Source organism: Polypterus senegalus, chromosome 13 (genome assembly GCF_016835505.1).
Source record: "Polypterus senegalus isolate Bchr_013 chromosome 13, ASM1683550v1, whole genome shotgun sequence".
Classification (NCBI taxonomy): domain Eukaryota; kingdom Metazoa; phylum Chordata; class Cladistia; order Polypteriformes; family Polypteridae; genus Polypterus; species Polypterus senegalus.
Genome location: NC_053166.1, coordinates 51100997 through 51126578, shown reverse-complemented (window position 1 = coordinate 51126578; position 25582 = coordinate 51100997). Strand labels below are relative to the sequence as shown.

At 39.1% G+C, this 25582-nt stretch overlaps 2 protein-coding genes across 5 annotated transcripts in view; one reads left to right on the top strand and one right to left on the bottom strand.

The window, feature by feature from the left end:
- The window catches only part of zmp:0000001268 (CYTL1 domain-containing protein), a 173489-nt gene that overhangs the window by 111644 nt on the left and 36263 nt on the right, over positions 1 to 25582 (top strand). The window lies entirely within an intron of this gene.
- stk32a (serine/threonine kinase 32A) overlaps positions 1 to 25582 on the bottom strand; it is a 161287-nt gene that overhangs the window by 126047 nt on the left and 9658 nt on the right. For all 3 annotated transcript variants that reach the window (XM_039774521.1, XM_039774520.1, XM_039774522.1), the window contains exon 2: positions 23797 to 24015. In XM_039774521.1, coding sequence (XP_039630455.1) covers positions 23797 to 23869 — 73 coding nt within the window. In that variant the 5' untranslated portion in view covers positions 23870 to 24015. The remainder of the gene's footprint in view (positions 1 to 23796; positions 24016 to 25582) is intronic.

Here is a 25582-nt window from a genome sequence, read left to right as displayed (position 1 = left end):
ATTGTTTATTTTCTGGACTGGTCAATTCTTATCTTCAGCTTAACTTCTTCCTTGTGTCAGTTATATTTTTTTTCTGGGTATCCCAGTCTCTGCCAATGTCCAAATTATGTGCATGTTTTGTTATATTGTTGTTTGCCTGGAGCCTGGTTCTTGAACATTGTCGGGCAACCGGTGCACCGTGGAATTTTCTAGGGGCGCCGCGAAAACTTTTGTAAAATATTTTAAATTGCTAGTGATTTTGAACTTTTGGTTGATTAAAAAGATAATGTTTTAAAAAAATGTATGTTGGAATAACAGGTAACGGAACACTTACGGAAATGAAGTCTACGAAACGCGAGAGACTTCAAATGATCGGCAAGGAAATGCGCGTCTGTCTTTCGAAAATTGATCCTCGCATCAATCTCATATGTGCTGAAAAACAATCTCAACGTTCACATGAATTAAATTTAACATTTATCCTTTGATTCCTTTATTAGTAAAATGTCTTTCAAACTTGTAAAATTAACAGTTTTTATTGGCGATTGTCCATCGATTGTGTCGTCACGACTTTATTTATGGGCAGTCCCTCAGGTGCGCCGCGAAAGACAATTTTTGGACTTAGTGCGCCGCAACTCGAAAAAGGTTGCCTTTCACTGTACTAGAACATAAATGTTAGACAGATGAGAGGAGACAATTCAGTTCATTAAACTTCCTTTATTAGCTAATACAGTAATACGTTGTTGTGTCTGCTTTAGTCATCTTTCCATGGAAGGCATACAGCAGAGGCCTCCCTGTTTTACTGGTCATCACTTCACTGGGCTTTGTTGACACACTGTGTGATAAAATATAGACTTGGACAATATGTGTTTCTCTTAAGGAGTTAAATTTGTTAACCAGAACATGTGATTGATTTGCATGTCTGGCTCTTTGGTCAATGTGTTTTTGAAATGTGATCAGATTCCACCCAGTTTGTACTCCCTTGAAGAAAAACAGATCTGTTGAACTGGATGTTTCAGCACCACTGACACATTTTCTGAGAAGTAGTCATACACCAAGAGCAAAAACTGAAACATATAGACAAAGTGCTCTGCTTTTTACCACAATAAGTAGCTGTGTTTGCCTTGTTCATGTAGTTCTTCCTCAAAGGTGCTTCAGATACAGAGCATAAGCATTAAATTGATTTTCATCAGTCCTTCCTTCCTTCATTAGGCTGCACTGCTGAGAAGTGCAAAACTCGGCACAGCAGTAGCTCATTGAATTGCAGATAAATGGCTGGTCAAGTGTGGGTCTTAGTACAGCAAACTGCTGGGCATCATAAATCCAAAATGTCTCATTTCCATCACAGAAGCAAAGCCAACACTTCGGGGGGAAACCTCAGGAGAGTTTGAAATCTGCTTCCATTTTTCCAGAGCTAACCCAGGTGCCATTCAGAAATTAAACTTAACAAAATGCATTTGTTTTGGTGGCTAGCTTTGCTTTTAAAACACACTTCGCATTTAGTGATTGTCAAAATGAAAAATAACTTTACATGGAAAAAGTGCTCACTTGTATATAGAAATCCTAGTCATACTATGGGTGATAAACTTTCATTCCTTTACTCCTCTGTATTTTGTTTTATTTACCATTCAAATGTCATAGGTAGCTCTTGCTGATCCCAGCAGCATTGGAACTTGAACACTCGCACCCACATGGAGACTATTAAAATACTTATATTTTAAACTAGGGGGCATTGCCCCTGCTCGCTTCACACGCCAACACCTGTGCGGGCCCTACACGCTAGTCATTTCCCGGATCCCAATCCGTGCTGTGCTTTTGGATAAACACGAATATCAACTCTGTCTTTGATATCTCCGTCTTTCAAAACTATTATTGCTGACAATTCGTCACATGTTGGTTTATTATATATGCGAGTGTGATCTTTCGGATGCATATAGAAATCCAAGAAAACTTCTTTGTTCGTGTTTTTCAGATGAATTTCTTGTAAAGTGCAATACTTTTGGACGTATGGATTTGTATCCATTATTGGCTGTAGAATTCCTAATACGTCCGATTGTTTAACTCTTTCGATTCTATGTTGCATCGCTTCTCTGTGATCATAAATATAAACCTGACTGAATTCTGGTTTCTATGAAATTAAATTTGTAGTAGCTTTAATTGTTGCGGGACCATGATTCTCATAGCGCATGGTTCTGAATCGTGTAAATCTATGTTTTGAGCATTGAATGATGCGAACGCGAACAGATTATTGTAGATTCGGATATTTTGCCTGTAGTGTTTGTGGATTTCACTTTCACCAAATAACAAATCTTTTATTTCTCGCAGATATGCCTCTTCATTGGGAAGAAACACTACTTTTCCCTAATGGCAACACGAATTAGACAATCTATAAGTCTCCGACTTAAACTTTAAAGCCAAACAATATCTACACACTTCTGCTATGTCCATATATTTGATCTCTTTTTCGCTGTTTTGTTATTTCTCAGAGTAATAATTTCATTTTTGTTTGTGCTAATGCGATCTCTACTATCATTTTTTTGAGACTATCGAATTTTAGTACTTTCATTATCTCTAACCTGCTCTGCATGTGCATCGCGTCAACGTGTTTGAACCTCTTTATGATGTTCTACTTTATCTTCTACTCTTTGTATTTTGTTTCCGGCCCCAGGTGTGGTTAAATCTCTTGGCACAAAGTCTCATCTTGCGGGACTTGAAATTATCTCTCTGAAAAAGTCTTGTCTCGTCCCAGGATAAAAAGTCTCATCTCGTCCCATAATTTTTTTATATAATAAAGATATATATTAAAAAACATAATTCACCAAATGCAGTGGGCAGGCGCCCTGCCCGGGGTTTGTTTCCTGCCTTGCACCCTGTGTTGGCTGGGATTGGCTCCAGCAGAGCCCCGTGACCCTGTAGTTAGGATATAGTGGGTTGGATAATGGATGGATGGATAATTCATCAAGAATAGGGAGACACAGATGGACATTTGTTGAGTAAATTTTGCACACAAGATAGAAAGTTTTTCTTCACACATAAGAACCCATTGACACTTGGAATACGTTGCCATGTAGTATGAAAGATACTGTACAAAGCTTAACTTAATGTTATTATTGAGAAATTATGTTATTAGGACTGACAAGCTTGTTGGGCTGAATGCCCTGTTCTAATATTCTCAAATTCTAATGTTTGACTAACAAATATGTTGGATAACAGAACTACTCACAGAAAACCTGCTCAGACATGCTGGAAATACACAAATTTCAAGTAATGCCTAAGCCAACAGCTAAACTCAGTTTCCCAGATTTACGAGGCTGTGACTTTAACCACCATACTACTATTCAGTCATTTATATTCAGTGACTATACACTTCTTTTTATTGTTATTGCAACTAGCAACACTTAGAATGAAATTGGTTTCAGCATTTGACTTTTTATGTAACGGCACAGTAAGAATTATGAACAAATGCAGAGAGAGGCATCATCTGTAATGGACACACCCAGAAATGGAGAATTATAACTTGTTTAATACGGAGGAGCAGTAACTGGAGATAATCTGGTAACAGTTTAGAACTGAAACTTGTTTTAACTGCTGACAACTGTTATACTGCTTTTTAACACAAGAAAAGTTTTCATTAAGGTCTTATTGTATAGCAGTACTTGACTAACAGATGCATACAGTAGAGACAGTCCCTAATATAAATCAGGTGTCACACAACGCAACTTTTATTTGAAGGGAGTGTCAAACTTGATTATCGCAGCTGCGGAGCTCATCTGCTGAGGTTGTCAGATTACATGACTAGAAATCGCAGGACGTGACAAATTACATGTCTCTGTGACAACTTTCCAGCACAGTTTCACACTTCCAGAGTATGTGAAGAGCACCCCTTTTTCTGAAAGCCAATAACACACTGCCTGATAGAGCCAGTAGTTTGAAAATGTTTTCCAGACATCAGACAATCAAGCCTGTATTCTCTTTACGAGGTCAAAAATAGCCATGTGCCTTATTCCTCATAGCTGCATTGTATGCATTGAACCTCTGGCTGAGCTCTGATTGGTTGTCAGGTCTCGTACACAAAAGAGCTTACCGCTGTGACTTAAGACAAAGTGTGATTGTGCTGGGGCAAGTCACAGACTGGCTTGACTGAGTCACTGGGATGTCAGAATAGACGACTGTCAGTCATAGAAACACAATGCGATTTCTGCGACTGCCTTTGACTTGCTAAGATTATGTGAATGAAGTCTGTGATTGAAAATTGCTGAAAATCTCATTTAATGTGACAGGGCCATAAGTGTCATCGGCGCTTTTAATGACTTCTAGTCGGAGAGGATGTCACATTTAACAACTGCAGGTGCTAATCTTGTTGCTTTGAGGATGTTAGGTTACATGATTAAGAATTGCAAGGGATGACAAATTACAGAACTCGATGTAGACTTGGCAGCATGGTCTCACATTTCCAAAGTATCGTGAACATGCAGCATTCTGACAGGCAATATCATGCTGCACCATGGCCTATATGAAGGCTTTTCAAGTATGGTGAGTTCTTCTGTAATCTTAGCCCTGTTATTTTCTGTTTTTAATTCTATTGTGATATAAGAAATGCCACACATCAGAAAGACAAGCAACTCTTCTGTTTGCACAGTGCAACACATCAGCTCTTCTTTCTTTGTGACCACATTATATACACGGTACTTCCATATGAGCATTATTGGTTGCCATCTCTTGAGCACATGTGAGTCATCCCTATAACTTAAGATGAAGTCAAGCCTGTCAGGTTTTGTTGGGGCGAGTCGCAGACTGGTCTGACTGGGGATGTCAAACTACACAGGAGTACACTACATCTGCTCCTGACTGACTAAGATTATGTAAATGAAGCCCATGACTCAGAATTGCTGGAAAAGTTGAGGAGCATGTCGGTGGCTTTAGTTTTATTAAAAGCTGATAATGTGTTTGTTAAGGACTTGTTACACAGCAGTAGCTGACTGACAGATGTATATAGACGGTGTCTGTTCTATTGTGTTAGCAGCAATCCTTAAATGACCAAAAGAAAACAAGCACTTCATTGACAGCATAGCTGGATGAAGCCTCAGGTGCCCTCTGTTTTGCAGCTGTGCAAAAGCTGCAAGGGAAGTTGGGTTCAGAGCTAATTTTGAAGGAAGGCAGCAAGTCCAATTCAAGTCAATTCATTTTTCTGTAGTGCTTTTCACTGAATGTAGGATCAGAGTGCTTGTTCAAGTTTACAGCTATAATACAATAATAGAAAGAACCGTACATAGATGAACATTATTATTCAGATACTGTACAGCCAGTTAACAATCAGAAAACTCCAGTCAACAACAATCTTGAAAGAAAATATCTGGAGGTCTACGGTCAGTTATAATGGACAAAGTCACAGCAAGTTCAAATTAATGCTGCGCTCCATTTACCTTGGAAGTCGGATGTTGGAGCTGGGAATGACATCACACCTGATCTGACCACGTTTCAGTAAAATATTTGGAAAAATCAATATGGACGCCTCCAGCAAAACCTTTGTTGCCCTTGCTCTATTGGAATAGATATTTGATAACAATGCAGTGCAAGATATTTTGCATATCCAAACACCTTAGCAACATGTCCACCGATAGAAGTTGAACAGGACTGTGCATATGACTGATTTAATGAAACATAAATAAATAAAGGGCTAATAAACAGCAAATACTACAGCTTTCACTAAAGTTCACAATGTACGTTGCTTTTGTGGATTGATGTCATGATCTGAAGTTGGACAAACTTGGACTTGACAGACTAGCCTCAAGTTCCCAATTTAAGGAGACATTCCCATTGGAGATTCCAACTAGGAACTTGGAAATTCCAACTTCCCACTTCAAATGGAATGCAGCATAAGACAGAGAAACTATACAAGAATACAATGTGGATAATGGGACAATGAAGTTACTTCAGACAGACTGGGACCTAATTGAAGAGAGAAGACACTAATGAAGCAGGGGGATTGTGAGTGTGCCCAGTAAAAGACTCGTGTCTCATCCAGTGCTTGTTCCTGGGGGAAAGCCTAACATTTTAAACTGGGATAAAACAGATTAGCAAAATAAATTGATGAGATAATGAATGGATTATAATCTGATATCAAAGGGATCATTATTGAATCTCTGACGTCTCAAATAATGAGAAATTAAAAAAGGATTTGAGCCATGTCATTGAAACCTCAACAAGAAGAGAAGAATGAAAATGTGAGGCAGAAAAAAAGCATACTGTGTATATTGAAACAAATGCATGGCATGGTCAACTTGAGAGAGGGATAAAAACTGATATCAAACATACATGTCCTTGGGATGCAAAAAGACAAAAGACACCAGAAGAATATATAAGCTCCATAGATTCAGGATCAGGCCAGGACTCTGGAGCCGAACCACCATACTACTTTTCTTAGGATTGCCATAAAAGTTAAAAATCTAGACAGTTTGTAATATTCAGAAGCTTTTGCTCTGGCTTTCTAAAATAAACACCTTATTCCACCCAGGTGTATAATGAATTTCCTTTCAGAAACAAATGTTTAAGAAAGAGTTCCGTATGAGTGAAACCTGTCCGATACTAGGGGTGGCACAGAGGCGCAGTGGGTAGCGCTGCTGCCTCGCAGTTAAGAGACCTGGGTTCACTTCCCGGGTCCTCCCTGCATGGAGTTTGCATGTTCTCCCCATGTCTGTGTGGGTTTCCTCCAGCTGCTCTGGTTTCCTCCCACAGTCCAAAGACATGCAGGTTAGGTGAATTGGCAATCCTAAATTGTCCCTAGTGTGTGTTTGGTGTGTGTGTACATGCCCTGCGGTGGGCTGGCGTCCTACCCGGGGTTTGTTTCCTGCCTTGCGCCCTGTGTGGCCTGGGATTGGCTCCAGCAGACCCCCGTGACCCTGTAGTTAGGATATAGTGGGTTGGATAATGGATGGATGTCCGACACTAAGGAAATATCAGCAATAAAGTACCTTTATACAGTAGACCATTGCACATTTTACTTGTCCTAAGTACAGTGCAGATATTTGGTTTAACATAATATGTGATGTCTAACTATTTCTTGATAATTGGGCCTAAAGTGAATCAGGATCTCTGAGCATTGATCTCACACATTGGGCTCAGTTTTAAGTGGTATGTGACCAAACCCATTAAATAAAGTATTCAGAGTGTGTGGTTCATTAGTGAAGGATATGGGCACCTTGGCGGCTTTCGCCAAACCCTATCAGGTCTGTGACTCACAAACCGTATTGCATGAAGAATTAGAGCATCAAACAAGAATTGCTGTGTTGGAATTAAAAAGGTCTGACAGCACAGAGGAAGAAATAGAAAAAGAAAAAGAGAAAAGCCTTGAAGCCAAGATACTTGACAGCTAGGAGAGCATTTACAAAATACAAAGAGCAGCTGCCTTTAGTGGGGCTTAGCATTCACTTGAGGGTTCGGCTCCCTCAGAAGCAAATGTTTCAGAGACAAAGGTTAGCAGTCTTTGAGAATGCTTGTCTTCTTCAGTAGGAAATTGTAGCCAAAGTAAAATAAAATCCAGTAAAATACAAGCCTGGCAAAGAGTTATATTTAGAGGCATCACCTAACTTCATCCATCCATTTCAGGCCTAAGGAGCACTGAAGCCTGGCTGCACAACTATGGGTACACAATAGGAATGAAATGTGAATAGGAGGTTAGCACATCACAGACAAAGATCTGAACATTCACAACCACAGTGACTCATGTTGTGTCAGATTAGTGCTGCCAGGTAACATAACATGAACATCTTTGGGATGAAGGGAAAAAGCAGAGTAGAGGGAGAAAACACACCAAAGTTCAATACTATATACAGAGATGAAAGGAGAGTTATACATTGCATTACAAATATATGCAAATAAGACATATTGCTGTGATGGACTGTCGGCCTATTCGGAGCAAGTTCCTGCCTTGTGCCCAATAATGCCAGAATAGTCTCCTGTGACCCTGAACTAAGTTGATCTGAGAATATTTTAAAAATATAATCTGAACAGATGCATACAAAATGTTGCTTTCAAAAAGAGAAGGAAAAAGACAGTACAGTACTATATATTTCCATTTTCTAAACCCACTACATGGGCAGCCAAAGTCTATCTTAGTAACACTAAGCACAAATCAAGAGCAAAACTTGGACAGGGCAGAAGTCTGTCATATGCACACACACACAGTCATACAAGATGAGATACTGATCAATCTCCCACATGCATATTTGGGATGTGCAAGGAAAACCAGAGTACCGAGGGAGAACAAACAAACGCGACACAGACAGTGATAAGGCTGTGAATTAAACTCATTGTCCTGTAGCAATGCTGACTACAGTGCTACCTTTAGATGCTGTGTATGCAGAATATCTCTCTATTATATAAAAAAAATCCTGAGACGAGACAAGACTTTTTCAGAGAGATACTTTCAAGTCCTGCAAGATGAGACTTTGTGCTAAGAGACTTAACCACGCCTGGGGCCGAAAATAAAAGACAAAGAGTAGAAGACAAAATAGGACGTCGTAAAGAGGTTAAAAAACGTTGGCACGATACACATGTACAGCAGGTTAGAGATAATGAAAGTACTAAAATTCGAAAGTCTCAAAAAAATGAAAGTAAAGATTGCATTAGTGCAAACAAATGGAAATTATTACTTGGTGAAATAACAGAACAGCGAAAGAGATCAAATATATTGTTCGGATTTAAACTTTAAGTCAGAAACTTGTAGATTGTCTAATTCGTGTTGCCATCAGGGAAAAGTAGTGTTTACCAATGAAGAGGCGTATCCGCGAGAATTAAAAGATTTATTGTTTGGTGAAAGTGAAATCCACATAAGCGAGTGGCAGAGACACAAAGTGGCTGGCGCATAGCGCAGGCCAGAGGGTTGGTGAGCGAAGCGAGCAGGGGGTGATGCACCCTAGTTATATATACCGTACAGTTATCTTTTAACTTTGTTGTATCTTTTTTTGTTTGTTTTTATAATTAAGGTAAATATAGCTGTCCAGAAGAGTAACTAGGCAGTATTATTTATCTTGGTGGTGTCACATTGGTGTATTGGTTAGCACTGCTTCCTTACAGATCCAGCATCCTAGGTTCAAATTGGCCAACCAGGCTGTTGTCTTTATGTGTTTTCTCCTGGTGCTCCAGTAGTTGTTTCAAAAACATGCATTTTAGATTGAGTGGTAAACCCAGTGATGCCATGATCAGCTCAGACTGCTGTATTAGTTTTGCACTGTATTTTGGGTGGCATAGTTGGCCTCAAACTCAGTTTGTCTTCTTTCTGCGTTGCCTTCTCTCTGTAGTTCACATATTCAGCACGCTATGAGTGAAAATGGGTGGGTGTGTGTGAACATGCTCTATGTTTTACTGGCATCATGTCCAGGGTTGGGTCCTGTCTTGTACTTTGTGTTGCTGTGATAGACTACTGTTCCCTGAAATCCTGATCAAACAAATAAATAAATTACATTTATATAGTATTTTTCTTACTACTCAAAGCACTCTCCATAGACAGAGGGGATCCACTTCATCCACCTGTATGATGCAACGTCAACCATTCTGCATCAGTGCACTTTCTACACATTAGCTATTAAGTGGTGAAAAGCTGAGAGACACAACCAATTAGAGAGAGAGTGGATTATTATGTGGCCAGAATGGACAGGGCCACGGTGGCCAATTTAGCCTTTATATCAAGAGAAATGCTACTCTATTCAAATGTTTTACATCTTATCTAAAGTAAGACTTAAAGTCTTAATACCTTTATATGGCATACTCTGCTTTGAAATGCTGTATAGGTACAATACAAGTATAAACTCAAGTGAACTGACTTCAGTAGCCTAAATATTTTAATGAAAGACATACAGTATCTCTGTGTTTTAAGTAATCTCCTCTTTAAAATAATTTGGTGATGGACTAGTAGCAAGAGTGCAGTACACTTTGAGTAAAGTATTCTGTCAAATGATTACACTGACAGAGCACATTATTAGAAACGCTATACTAACACTGGGAAGGCCCTTGTTTTGTTCTCAGCCAAAATTCTTCATGGCATGGATTCTGCAAGATGTTGGAAACATTCCTTTGAGACTCTGTCCATGTTGATATGATTGTGTCACAAAGTTTCTAAAGATTTCTACCACATCAAAAAAGGTGTTCTGTTGGATTCAGATCCGCCGACTGGTAAGGCCACTGAAAAACACTGAACTTATTGTTATATTCATGAAACCAGTTTGAGATGACTTTTGCTCTGTGACATGATGCATTATTAGACTGGAAGTAGCCATTAGAAGATGGGTAAAATGTGGCCATCAAGAGATAGACATGCTCAGCAACAATACTCAAATAGGCCATGGCATTCAAGCACTGATTGGTTGGTAGTAACAGGCCCAAAAAGTGTTCCACAAAATCATTCTCCACTCCATTACGCCACCACTACCATAGACTATTGACACAAGACAGGTTGAAAGAATGGATTCACACTGTTGGCACCAAATCTGATGCTCTGTGCCACAGCAAAAATCCAAATTCATCAGACCAGGCTACTCTTTTCCAGTCGTTAACTGTCCAGTTTTGGTGACCCTATGCCCACTGCAGCCTCAGCTTTATTCTTGGCTTACAGGAGTGGAACCCAAATGTGGCCTTCTGTTGTAGCCCATCTGGCTCAAGGCTTAACATGTTGTGCATTCTGAGATACTTCCCTGTTCATCACAGTTGTACATAGTGGTTATCTGACTTAGGGTAGCCTTTCTTTCAGCTCAAACCAAGTTGGCCATGGTCATTTTCATTTGACCTCTCTTATCAACAAGGCATTTGCGGCTATAGAAATGCTGCTCACTGGATTTTTTTATTCGCCCCATTCATTTTACAGACTGTAAATCTCGTGAGATTAGTAGTTATGGAATTGTTCAAAGAAGGCCAACTTGCACTGACAATCATATTATGGTTGAAATCACCAAGATCACATTTTTTCTCCATTTTGGTGTTTGATGTGAACATTAACTAAAGCTTCTGGCCTGTATCTGCTGATGTTTTGCAATGTGCTGCTGCCACATGTTTGGCTGATTAGATAATTGCAGGTGGATAAGCAGGTGTAAACGTGTTTCTAATAATTTGCCCAGTGAGTATATAATAAAATGATTTGTAAATGCTCCATGAGTAGAAACACAGTATAATGCCAATTCAATTATGTTGTTCTATGTGCAGTCTTGTTTTCCATTTCAAGATGTAAATAAGCTGTATAAATACAGTCACTCTAAAAGGAGCTATATAAAGTATTACATTTAAGGGGCCGTATATTACAACAAAAGGCGAGTGAAGGTTTTCAGTGTTAATTAGTATTTATTAATTAAATTATTCAGTTATGCACAAAGTCATTGATTTCTACTTAATCATGTTTATAATTAGGCACTCCTACATGAACCTAGAAAGATCAAAACAAACCAATAGATATGCAAAAAAAGTATACACTGATTAAAGTCGGGGACAAATCAGATCGTCATGTTTAGAATTGTTCTATTTATGCACCATGAATTGGGAGCCTGCCTTTGAGCCTTCCAGTTCACCACCACCCCAAATGGTCTTAACGTCCTGTACTGTATAGCATTGATCAATTGAAAATGGCAGGAGCTAAAACAGATTATCAGGTGATTATCAATTTAATAAATTGTGACATGTTTGTGAGATAAGGTTTTAGATCACAAGAGCGAAAGACAACTTACGACTTGTCTGTCTTACTTTAATCAAGGTGATGTCAAAAAGGTTCATCAACAAACTAAACTCAAAAATAGTTTTGGATCTGACATAAGTGGGTGCTTGCTTTCAGATGCCTCTGGGTTTATAAGAGGGTCCCCAACAGGCAGACCATTGTCATCCTGTTTTCCAAAACTGCACACCCAATATCCCTGATTGCCTTCAGACCAGTTGCTCTGACTTCTCATATTATGAAATATTTCAGCTGGTCACTCTGTCTGGGCTGTCACCAGTGTGCATGGAGTGCAACCAAAAGGTGGAGGGCGTCCCAGCTACACTTTTGCATCTGCTGTATACACATTTGGAAGGTTCCAAAACATTGACCAGACTGCCATTTACTGAGCTGTCATCTGTTTGATTAACATCCTGCCTCACATTGTGGTTGGGAAGTTAACTGATGATTTCTGTTGTGTCTCTAACTTGCTGTTCTGGGTCCTGGATTACTTAACTAACAGTACAAAAACAATCTGTGTGGACGGCTCACTGTGATCTCCCATCATCCACTGGCTCTTTTCAAGGCTGCCGTCTGCCTCCGAGTATCTGAATATAAAGGACTGCCAGAGTTCAAACAAGGATATGCATATTTCAAAACTCGATATTTGTCTTTTACAAGAAAAGGGCAGTTTAGGATCTGTTGTTGAGTGCTACATTTGTTCCATTTTTTAATTTCAATTTTTGTGAATTTCTTGATATTCCCCTCCTTCACCACTCTCAACAATAATAAAATGCCAGACTATGAAATATATTTGGGGAGAATCGTTGATAACAAGTTAACCATGGCCCTTTCCAAGCAAACTGAAATGTTTTAAATATAGTAAGTCAGAATATGAAACTGCTCATTTAGAAGGCTTTTATTCATTTATTCATATATACTCAGCAAAAAAAAAAACGTCCTCTGACTTTCAACTGTTTTTACTTTCAGTAAACTTAATGTGTAAATATTTGTATGAACACTAAAAGAGTCAACACCATAAGACATAAACTAAAAATGTTTCACAATGTGTCCCTGAATGAAGGGAGGCTCAAAATCAAAAGTACCAGTCAGTATCTGGTGTGGCCACCAGCTGCTTGAAGTGCATCTCCTCCTCATGGACTGGACCAGATTTGTCAGTTCTTGCTGTGAGATGTTACCCCACTCTTCCACCAAGGCACCTGCAAATTTCTGGACATTTCTGGGGGGAATGGCCCTAGCCATTGATCCAAATCGATCCCGCTCCAGGGTACAGGCCTCGGTGTAACGCTCATTCCTTCGACGATAAACACGAATCCGTCCATCACCCCTGGTGAGACAAAACCGTGACTCATCAGTGAAGAGCACTTTTTGCCACTCCTGTCTGGTCCAGCGAAGGTGGGTTTGTGCCCATAGGCGGCGTTGTTGCTGGTGATGTCTGGTAAGGACCTGCCTTACAACAGGCCTACAAGCCCTCAGTCCAGCCTCTCTCAGCCTATTGCGGACAGTCTGAGCACTGATGGAGGGATTGTGTGTTCCTGGTGTGACTCGGGGAGTTGTTGTGGCCATCCTGTACCTGTCACGCAGGTGTGATATTCGGATGTACCGATCCTGTGCAGGTGTTGTTACACGTGGTCTTCCACTGCGAGGATGATCAGCTGTCCTTCCTGTCTCCCTGTAGCGCTCTCTTAGGCGTCTCACAGTGCGGACATGGCAATTTATTGCCCTAGCCACATCAGCAGACCTCATGCCTCCCTGCAGCATGCCTAATGCACGTTCACGCAGATGAGCAGGGACCCTGGGCATCTTTCTTTGGGTGTTTTTCACAGTCGGTAGACAAGTCTCTTTAGTGTCCTGCGTTTTTAGAACTGTGACCTTAAATGCCTACTTTCTGTAAGCTGTTAAGGTCTTAACGACCATTCCACAGGTGCATGTTAATTAATTGATTATGGTTAATTGAACATGCATGGAAAACATTGTTTAAACCCTTTACAATGAAGATCTGTAAAGTTATTTGGATTTTTAAAACATTATTGTTGAAATACACAGTCCTGAAAAAGGGACGTTTCTTTTTTTGCTATATTAGCTCTTATATGTTCATCTGAGAATCTTAATATTAAGAATAAAAAAATGGTGTGAACAACCCTATCGGATCTAGTGCTAAAATTACCGGTCAGCTACAGCAGGCTCGCTCATTTTAAAGAAATGCATTCAGTTCAGAGAGAAGAGAAAAAAAACAACTCCTTACAGAAAATATTACAGAAAATAAATAAATAATATGTATGGCCCCTTATAACTATAAGTATACTTCTACAAATTACTGAATTAAGGATCTGTATACTTACAGTATGTGAATTAGAGTTAAGTTTTTTATTTTTAATCCATATGCAAACCTTTCTGAAAACATGTTTTACTTTGTCATTATGCGTTATTGAGTGTAGATTGATATGCAAAAATGGTAAACGTTTCAATTTAAAATTAATTCTATAATACAGTAAAGTGTGCAGAAAGTGAAGGGGTCTGAATACTTTTTAAATCCACCATAGTATGTAGCATTTATGTATAATTTTGTGCATGTATCTAGTCTGCATTTTTAAAAATTTTGAACAACACCTGCAAAAAATAAAAAGTGCCAAGTTCACTTAGTAAACGGATTTTTGTAAGCATTCCATGCATGAGTTCTTTCCCTGTCAACTGTGTAACAAATAGGACAACGGGAAGATAAACTTGATTCTGCCAGACAGCAGCCACCCTTTGTTTCCAAATCTTCAATTGCTGTCGTGAAGATGCAGATTAAGATTACCAAGATTTAAAAATGGTGGATTAAAGAATTCTTTTATTCTCAGTGTTATAGAGACACATCAATGCATTTAAAAATGTATTTTTATTTTTTTTTTTATTATAGCAGTAATGTCACCTTAGTGCCATTTTTGTATTCTGTTTTTTGATTGCTGAGTCCATTTGTGAACGCTTTGATTGTTTGCTTAGGGGAAATAAACCCACGTGTAAGGATTTCTGGTTTTACTTTAATCCCTTTCTCGTGCCTTTTTTCTGCTATCTTAGTTTTGTTTTGATTTTTCTGGTTTTTGAAGTAATAGTAATAAGAATACCCTTACAATTAGCTTGCCTTCTGTTTACACTTCATTCCATCTCCTGGTCATTTGCCAGTCCTAAATGCTTTGCCTTGCTCTGCTGACAACATACTATATTTATAATGGCTTATGTTTGTAAATATTCATCTGGAATAATAAAGTATACCTAAGTTAAGCTCTAAAATAGACTGAGCAGATCAGAAAAGGCATGTCTGCTAAGCAATTACCAGGTTAATGTAAAAGTTCCATTGACACATTTTTGAGAATTCCATTATAGAGGTTTGGAGAACTGGAGCCATTTCCAGCTGCATTAGGTACAGGGCAGGAATGAATTCTACTCAAGAAGCCAGGGGAATCCAATGGTTGCCACAGCTGCCACACAGCTCCACAGACTCAAACATCTGCCTAGTCACTATATGTGGGGAATTTACTAATTCCATTCATGTCTGCATGGGGTTTCTTCGAGCTTTTCTTTCACATCCCAAAGATATGACTCTAACAGCACATCCAGACACTTTTTAACTCTAGACCAATGCAGGCACCAGCTGACATACCTGACTCTTATATGTGAGAGAGACCCTGAGCTACCAGACAAAAACACAAAAAGACAGAAATGGTGAAGTGAATTCAGTCATTTGATGTTGTGTAGAAGGTACTGACAATGCTGGCCTATCATAGATTCAGTATATATACTAGGGGGTTCCCCCCTGCTCACTGCGCTATATGCCAGCCATTTCATGTCTCTTACGCTTGCGTTGTGAAGAGGAGGGCTGAACGTACCCAAGTAGACGTGGTCGCTCCTCCAAAACCCCCTCCTAAATAGTGATACAATGGGAAATAAATGCAGTTTTTTTTTACCTCCTCTTTGCTCGATCAGCTCCTGAGGAGCGGCGCTCGAACGTTTAAAAGCCTATACAGCAGCTGTTCTACTCTTTGTCTTTTATTTCCAGCCCCGGGCGGGGATAAATCTTTTGGCACAAAGTCTTGTCTCGCGGGACGTGAGTTCTTGAAATTTTTTACTTGTAATTTAAAAATTGAATAAGAATCTGAAAATCTAACAACATCATATTAAAGTTCGATAAATTCTGAAAAGAATGATACCAAACATATACAGGGTGGTCCAGATCTAATTGTGCTGATCCAGATCATCTGGATGACTTTGATTTATGCGGGGATGATTCCAGTTCGGTGCGAAGACAATTCTTCATGTCGTCAATTTGCAGGTTTCTCGATGGTCCGGGATTTTTTGGGTGATTTTCTATGTAATAAACTTAATAAGTTATAGCGTAATTAAAATTGCATAATTAGATCTGGACCATCCTATATATGTATGTTTTAAAATTAGCCCGATTTAAAGTGTGACAAAAAACATGACATAAAATCGTTGCACAAAATCGTTGCACTTTTAAGCTTAGGATTTTATATACTGTGTATTGAGTAGATATATAATATATATATATATATATATATATATATATATATATATATATATATATATATATATATATATACACTGTATAAATAAGTGAAGGTTTGGATATGGTTTGCATATTTGTAGCTAGAAATACACAAAGGGAGAAAATGAGTCACATATCATAAAATAGTTTTTTATTCCTAAGCTTTCAACAACCTACCGTGTATCATGGACCAGAGAGACCACAATGGTAACTACTGTGATCCCAGCCCAATCTTTAAACCCATGTACTTCCTTCCAGACATTTACTGTTGTCCTTAAATGTCACAGATTCACTTTACCAAACATTTAGTTAATTTCCATTGGACAACAAATGACGCATCATCGTTATTTTTTTTATTATACACTTGAACAGTGCCTATAAAAGGTATTCAGAACCTTGGAAGTCTTCACCATTATCTTTAATGAAAATTAAAACAAAGACGAAAACTATTCATAAAAAAATATTTTTATAAACTGAAATAAAATTATTAACCAAACAGAACTATTAACGCGGCTGAAAGACTGAAATAAAATAATAATTTACAAAACAAAAATATTTTTCGTCATAACTGGACTTACGCATGGGATTACCTTAACTTCAGCGGCCCCGAAATTATTGAAAATATTTGAATTCATATTTCTTATTTGTTTTTTAAATAAATATTCCTGCTGCTAGACTGACTGAGCGAGTCTTATTTAACCACTTTCTTTCCAGTTCTCACTTAGATAACTTGTCGCTGTCCTTCGTGAACTGTGGCATGTGATGGAGGGCGGGTATTGACACAGTGTTTGTGTATAAAGCATGTGAAGCAGACGGCGATTTACTGCGTGGTAACTGTGACAGTGGCAGCATCATAGTTTCTAGTTTCAGTGTCAGTGAAGCCTACCAAGGTAGTGATTTTGCTCACCTGGTAAATTATGATGCAGCCCCTGAATGTGTGTGCATTCTAAGATTTCTGGGCAACTTTCAAAGCTGCCATTCTATTGATCACCATTGCTTAAGATAGATGGATCAGATACAGATAATCCCTACTGAATTTCACTCTGTTCATAAGTGAATGCATATTGCCAGTAATTATGACTGAACCCAAAATATTGTGTGTACACAGTAATTAATACAGCAGCACAAATTCCAGGTTGCACATGTAGTCCAATGACCTTTATGGCGAGCTTCTCAGTTTCTTTGCCCCTCTTGTACTGTATATGAAGGTGTAATTTAAACATTATATTGGTCAACAAAAACTTCAGCATATGGAGAGAAAATCATGAGTGAAAAATGTTTCAGTTTATTTCTCAAGTTTCAAGTTTTTGTTGTCAACAACTCATTTCGCAAAGAAGAAATAATTTTGAAATATAAAACCAAACAACAGAGAAATTCATTCGATTTACCTGTGTGAGCACCATGTTGTTGTTGCTTAGTCAGTTTTGCTTTAAAAAGGTCATTTGACAATAAAGTGATACAAAAATCATGTTAAGTTACTCAACTGAACTACAGGCAAACTTTATTGGTAGCTTGATAAAAGTTATATCCAAACTGATTAAGTGTACAGTTCCCTATGACTGTGTCACAAAACTAAATTCCACAATCACTTTTTAACCATACCACAATTACTAGAACTGAAACTGAAACAACAAAACCCTAAAATAGACATGGGTTTGTGAAAAAATACATCATGAAGGAAAACTAAACTGCATTTCCAAGGATGATCAGAAATATGAAAATAAAAGAGTAATTAAAAAAAACTATCATAAGCTAGGTTTTCACATTTTATTGTTATACAACTTTGAATCATAGTACATTTAATTTGTCTTTTTCAACATTGATTAACAAAAAAACAACAGACTCTGTAAAGTCAAATTGAAACCAAATCTTTCTAAAGTTGTCTAAAGTTAACTACCAATATCCATCCATCCATTATCCAACCCCGCTATATCCTAACTAGAGGGCCACAGGGGGGTCTGCTGGAGCCAATCCCAGCCAACACAGGGTGCATTAATTACAAATATACAACACAAAATAATTGAACACAAGTATCCACCTCATTTAATCTGATAACTGTTACAGATGTAACTGTAAGGTCCAGCTTGTGGTGAGTCAGGTTCATGGCCTAACCTACATCATGAGGACAAAAGAACACACTATGCAACTCTGTGAAAAGTTGACTGAATAGCACAAGTCAAGGAATGGCGACAAAACAAACATTCAAGTCACTGAATATTCAAAGTTGAAGCAATTAAAGATTAAGATGACAATTAAGAAAGAGTACGGCACAACTGTAAAACTGCCTGGAGCAAGCTGTACACAACAACTGAGCGATCGTTCAAGAAAAAGACTAGTGAGGGGGGTCACTAAGAGACCTACAAGAACTCTGAAGGAGTTACAGACTAGTGTGGTTGAGATTGGAGAGACTGTGCATAAAACAACTGTTACCCTGGCGCACATTATGAAAAACACACCGTCCCCACCGTGAAGCATGGTGGTGGCAGCATCATACTATGTGGATGCTTTTCTTAACCAGTCCCTGGAATGCTTGTGAGGGTAAAATGAATGCAGCAAAATAAAAGGAAATCCTGCAGTTAAATCTGACGCAGTCTGCAAGAAACCTGTGATGTGAGAGAAGATTTGTTATCCAGTATGACAAAACCCCCAGGAAGAAAGCCAAAGCTACACAGCAATGGTTTAAAAGCATCAATGTTAATGTCCTGGAGTGGGCGATTTAGAGTCCACATCTCAATCCAATTGAGAATTTGTGACTGAACTTGATAAAGTCTGTTCACTCACGACCTCCATGCAACCATGACAGATCTTGAGCAGTTTTGCAACAAAGAATGGGAAAAAATGGCAGTGTCCAGAAGTGCAGAGCTGACAAAGAGTGACCTATGTACACAAATACAAGGCTGTGATAGCTGCCAAAGGTGCATCTGCTAAATACTGACTTGAAGGAGTGAATACTAAAGTGATCATTTATTTTGTGTTTTATATTTGTAACTACTATCACTTAAACAGATCTGTTTTCACTTTGACATTAAAGAGTCATTTTCTGTTGATCATTGTCAAAAAAGCCAAATTATATCCAGTTTCAAAACTGTACAGTAATAAAATGTAAAAACATTCAAGGGAGTGAATACTTTGTATAGCCCATCACCTTAGCCACTGTACTATGATCATGCCAATCAAACCTAACATAAAGAGCCCAGTGCTAATGTATAAAGAATGCTTTGATTTTACCCATGTGGATATTTCATTTACACACTGCAGAACTTTACAGATCAAAACATAGGACCATCACCATAGCCTTTCCAGTAACATGTGAATAGTCCGCTTTCCCATAATGTCATTAGAACATCATCCTTTCACCTTCACTGTGTATGAGATCAATCCCAAAATGCATGGGCACTCTCTATGTCCTTAAAACATTTACACTTCATATGCAATTTTAACAGCATTACTCTAAGGTAGGATGTAGTAACACTAGAATTACCAGAGCCTACGAAAAAACTCGTACATCCGTCCCACCTTAAATCGCTTCTCACCTCTCAATCAGCGTCGTCTTTTGTCCTTTAAATGTGTGGATAAGCAGCAAACAGCAAGCAGTCTGCTATCACATCTCCCACCGGCGCACAGTTTTCTCAGCGTGTCTGTTTACCTGCATGTCAGTTGCTTGGAGTTTTATAGAGTGAGAAGTCAAGCAAAATGACACATTGTATAAATACTATATCATTATTTGGAACACTTGCATTTCATGTGTGTTCCGTGTCTACAATGATCTATGTAAACACATCTTTAAAAAAGAAACGTTTTTCATGATCTATACTAATAAAAGGCAAAGCCCTCACTGACTTACTCACTCACTCACTCATCATTAATTCTCCAACTTCCCGTGTAGGTAGAAGGCTGAAATTTGGCAGGCTTATTCCTTACAGCTTACTTACAAAAGTTAAGCAGGTTTCATTTCGAAATTCTACACGTAACGGTCATAACGGTCGACAACGTCTGCCATGTTGAACTTTCTTATTTATGGCCCCATCTTCACGAAATTTGGTAGGCGGCTTCCCTGCGCTAACCGAAACCGATGTACGCACTTATTTCGATGGTATGAAGTCACTGTCGGCCGCCATATTGAACTTTCCAACGTCACTAATTCTCCAACTTCCCGTGTAGGTAGAAGGCTGACCCCATTTTCATGAAATTTGGTAGGTGGCTTCCCTGCGCTAACCAAAACCGATGTACGTACTTATTTCGGTGGTATGACGCCACTGTCGGCTGCGATATTGAACTTTCCAACGTCGCTAATTCTCCAACTTCCCGTGTTGGTAGAAGGCTGAAATTTGGCAGGCTCATTCCTCACAGCTTACTTACAAAAGTTAAGCAGGTTTCATTTCGAAATTCTATGCATAACAGTCAACAACGTCCGCCATGTTGAACTTTCTTATTTATGGCCCCATCTTCATGAAATTTGGTAGGCGGCTTCCCTGCGCTAACCGAAACCGATGTACGTACTTATTTCAGTGGTATGATGCCACTGTCGGCCGCCATATTGAACTTTCCAACGTCACTAATTCTTCAACTTCCCGTGTAGATAGAAGGCTGAAATTTAGCAGGCTCATTCCTTACAGCTTACTTACAACAGTTAAGCAGGTTTCATTTCGAAATTCTACGCGTAACGGACAACGTCCGCCATGTTGAACTTTCTTATTTATGGCCCCATCTTCACGAAATTTGGTAGGCGGCTTCCCTGCGCTAATTGAAACCAATGTACGTACTTATTTCGGTGATATGATGCCATTGTCGGCCGCCATATTGAACTTTTAAACGGTCTTTGTTACTTATGGGCTCATCTTCAAGAAATTTGGTACGCGGGTTCCCAATGCTAACTGAATCCTACTTACGTACATATATACGTCCATAGCCTGCAGCTCGGTCACCGTGTGAGGCGGCGTTGGGTCCCCCATCCCAGCGCCTCCCACGTTGTTAGCTGCCTGCCTATATAAGGCCGTCTGTCACTCCACTCTACATTCCCTTTCTTGCTTCGCCACGGGATTCACGTCTCCCTGCTGATAACTACAGCCTTTTTATTTAATCCACGGCTTCTCCGCTGTTTTATTGTGCATTTATTACGATTATAGTTATTGTGTAGGTATTTTAGACTTACTTTACATTGTTCAGGTACCCATTTCCTTTATCATTCCAACCGTACCCCCATTAACATGTCTATCGAGGTGATCACCATCGATCAAAGAACTGTCACTTATCGTGTGGTTTCCATGCCCGGAGATGGCACCTACCTTTTCCATTCTCTTTGTTACATATTGCATGGCCACATCAGGCTCACTCTTGATATCCGGAGGAACATTGTGTCTTATGTATTGAATGACTGGGACAGGTTCAAGGTGTGGACTAATGATGGTACAGGAGATAATTATACTATAAGAGTGAAATGCTTAAGCCCTTCACCTATGAATCTGCATGTGAGTTGATGGCTGCCGCTGAATTGTTCGGTTGTTGTTGACAAGTGTACCAAAATGGCCAAATATTTTACACCTTTCGACAACCGCCAATGCCTCTTAAACATCTTAGATTCACAGGTGACGATTTCAGTAGTGGACACTTTGATGTTTATGAATGTTTAGACTCTCAAAAGCTGGATTTGAAGTTATCGATGAAACCGGTTGTATACTTACAACGCTTGACAGATGCCAAATGTCTCTTCAACACAAGTCCTACAAATACTGTCGTAATTGAAACAAACCATGAAACTCAAACCGATTATGACCGCAGCAATCCAAGCTGTGAGATTTGAAACAAGATTACTGTTCTCGCGGCCAACTGTACGTTGCATGCTCAAGAGTAAGCTGAGCGCACAGCTTGGTCATATTACAAGCGGAGGGCCGAACTCACAATGTGGTATACAAAGAGATCCTTAACAAATAATTATTGGTATATTTTCCCTCAGTTTAAAAAGGTTTAATTTTCTTCTTAATAAAAATTTTAAGGCAGTACTTCGCCGCTGCGAAGTGCGGGTATTTTGCTAGTTTAGTAATAATTGACAAAATGTAGACATGAAGTTTATAATGTGTGAGGCCTGAAGTCCAAATATCAAAGAGAGGTACAAATATAACAGAACAAGTGAGCTTTTATTCAAAAATATAACTGCAGAAAAAGAACCCGCGTTAGGGTGCGACATTGAGACACATTTGGTACAACTGCTTCGGTTTATTACAGTCTTCACAATGGAGGTGTGTCACATCTGCCCAAATCCAGCAGATCATGCATCAAGAGTACTGGGCCTAGAAATCTTCATTAAAAGTAAAATATGTACCGGTGACATATACCCACACTGTAAAATAAATAATGATAAATATACGGTAAAGTACTGGTTGCCAGAACTTTACTTTAAAAAAGAAGATGACAATATTTTTAGGTCTGAGGTACACTTTAAAAAAATGTTATATTTACAGTAAAAAACTGGCAGCTGTGGTTGCCAGAATTTTTCCGTAAAAAATACGGTGACAATATTTTTATGTCTACAATATAACTTTGTAGCAAATAACTGTTTTTTTTACAACACATGCCAATAGATGAGAATGTTTAAAACCTGATATCCATGCACTGTAATAAATATGCCAATCAATAAACCATTAGAAGACATTGTCAGGATCAAACACCACTACACGGTTTGAATCAGTAAAGTAACTACAACCAATAGCAAACATGAATTATTTAATTGTATACATTGAAAAGAATTCAATGTTTAAGAAAGTTATGGCGCATTGTCTGGTGGAAAAGAAAAGTTTGCTTTTGTGGTGGAAGGCGTCCTACAGGTGCGACAGCTTATTGAATACAACCCACCATTATTCCGCTTCCATGACCTCAAAAAACCTTCAGTACGCAGGGAAAAATATGTCTGCTAAATTTGTTTAAGTTTTTTCCCCTACTCTTCAAAGGTATGCGGTTCACCAGGAACAATACGGTAAAAGGGGGCGTGTCCTTATGCAAATGTCGTAACTTAGGTGTTACTGAAATAGTGCTTTACTGTTTTATACTTTACAGTTGTTTACCTTCGCTATTTAAATTTTACACTGTAAAAGTAACAGATTTTTTTACGGTAACTCTAATGTGTCAGTAAACGGTATGTAGCATATTTTGAATGTCGAAAAATATTGATTTTAAAGAACTTGGCTGTAAAAAATAATGAAATGTATTGTTTAAGATATACAGGTCATTTTCAGTAGAACACAAGGTGATTTTTCTTTTTTTCAGAAAAAGTAATTTACTCTCACCGTTTACAGTATTTTTACCATTAAATGTACTGACATTTTTTTTACTATGCAGTAATTGCACTCATCTGAGCTCTCACATCACTCCCTTTACTCCTCCACTATGGTATTAAATGCACTACTTTGGATTTGGAACACAGCCCATTTGGCACCTGTCCTATAAATGACACACTCTGAGGTCTCTGACTCCTGAACGCCCACTGCCATACGACTTTGCCAGCCTCTTGCCTAGTCTCGTCACACTCTGCTCCCCAGCTTACTATACACAATATCAAGCCAAAATAGGAATGAACTGCTAGCCTTACCCTCTTCATTTTGGTCAAAAACAGGTGGCTTGCTGGAGTGACTGACTCCCATTTTAATTATTTCTCTTCTCATTCAAAAACTTTGAGTCAGTTGTTTCATTTCTGAAGTGGCATGCTGTTTTTGTAGAAAGTGGAGCACGAGTCGACACTCATCAGAAGCAGACACAGGGTTTACTTGTCAGGAGCACCAAAAGCTGCGAACTGCGTCATCTAAGGCCCCTGAGGATAAAGAAAAGACAATTAGCAACATCACTGACCTCCACCAGCATCTGTAGAGATTAGAGGTGTCAATATCACTCGGTTTCTGCAATAGTGACTCTCAGGGTTTGACAGCCCCTCAGAGTTGTAGCAATTAACAAAATTCAAACAAACCTGAACAAAGGTTAAAGTTCATTAGTTACCATTTAAAACAAAACATGCAGGTTGTTAAAAAGACAGCAAGTGGGTTACGGCAGTTAATTGTTAGACAGACAGACAGAGAATGTTTTTATGTCTTCAATACAAATCTAGTATTGGGTAGAGGGTACGTGAGTGAACACAAAACATATTTTATTTTTAACTTATGCAATGAAAAAAAGTTATCCAACAGAAACCAAAACTGTGAAAAAACTCCCCCTGTGGATAATTAGAGTCAGCTGACTGGCCACAGCCAATCATGATTACAGCAAGACCTGCTCAATATTAATGAAACTTATTTTGACCCTCATCGTTGTGACAATGTGGGTTCACTCCATGCTCCCATCTTGCCTCTGGGAGCCATTGAACCCGTCACTGTTGGTAATGTTACCGATGAGATCGGCAGTGAGGCATAACAAATGGAGCAGGGGTATGGTGTACAAAAGTGACAAGTGCTTTTATTTAAAAACAACAAACAAAACAAAGTCCAAATAAATAGAGTGCAGTGCTTCCATAAGTCTTCGAATAAATAATCCATAAAAACAGAGGTGAAATTGTGGAGGTTAAAAAATATAGAAAAAAGTCTTCTAAAAACAATGAGGTTAAAACAATGCTGGAAGCAGTCTTTTAAACAATCCGGTGGATCCTTCTACTACTGCTGGCGGCTCACTTGCTTCTCCCAAGTGGACCCCACAACTGGGGAGTCACCCTAGCTGCAGTTGACCTGCTCTGCCTGCTTCGGCTGATCAAATCGGCTCACTGACCCCTGGCTCCAGTAGGCTCCTCCAAACAGCGACTTGGGTTCCACAGCGACCAGGGTGCCCACGCTGGAGAGTGCACATGCCAAGTCCCGACTCCCGCTGCCATCCGCGGAGAGTCATCCGCCTTCTGGTCACTCCCGCTCTTCAAAATAAACTGAGCGGGAGCGACCACTACTTCTGCTTCTCGGGTGTTGGCCAAACACCCAGGCTCCCTGCTCAGCTGCATGCGAGCCTACGCTCGCTCTCTGTCTTTCTCTTTCTCGCACCGGCTTTCTCCTCCTGTTTCCTACCTTCTCCTGCAACCTCCCGCTCTTTCCTGTTCTCTTCTTTTTCTTCTTTATTTGACTCGCACTTCTATTCATGAAGAGGACGTGGTAGTCATGGCAATCAGCAGCTCCTGGGAACAATTACGGATGTGGACTGTTTCTCACCTGTCCACTTAGGTGAGAAACGCCCACATCACAAACTCCTCAGTAACCACTTCGGTCCACAGCTTGGCCACACTACAATTACACTGCACTAAAACAATAAAAGCACTAAAACAATCCCACAATAAAACCAACCCAAGCCCCCCTTCATAAAAACAGGAAATTAAAACAATAAGGACTTTTAAAAAGACAAATTAAACA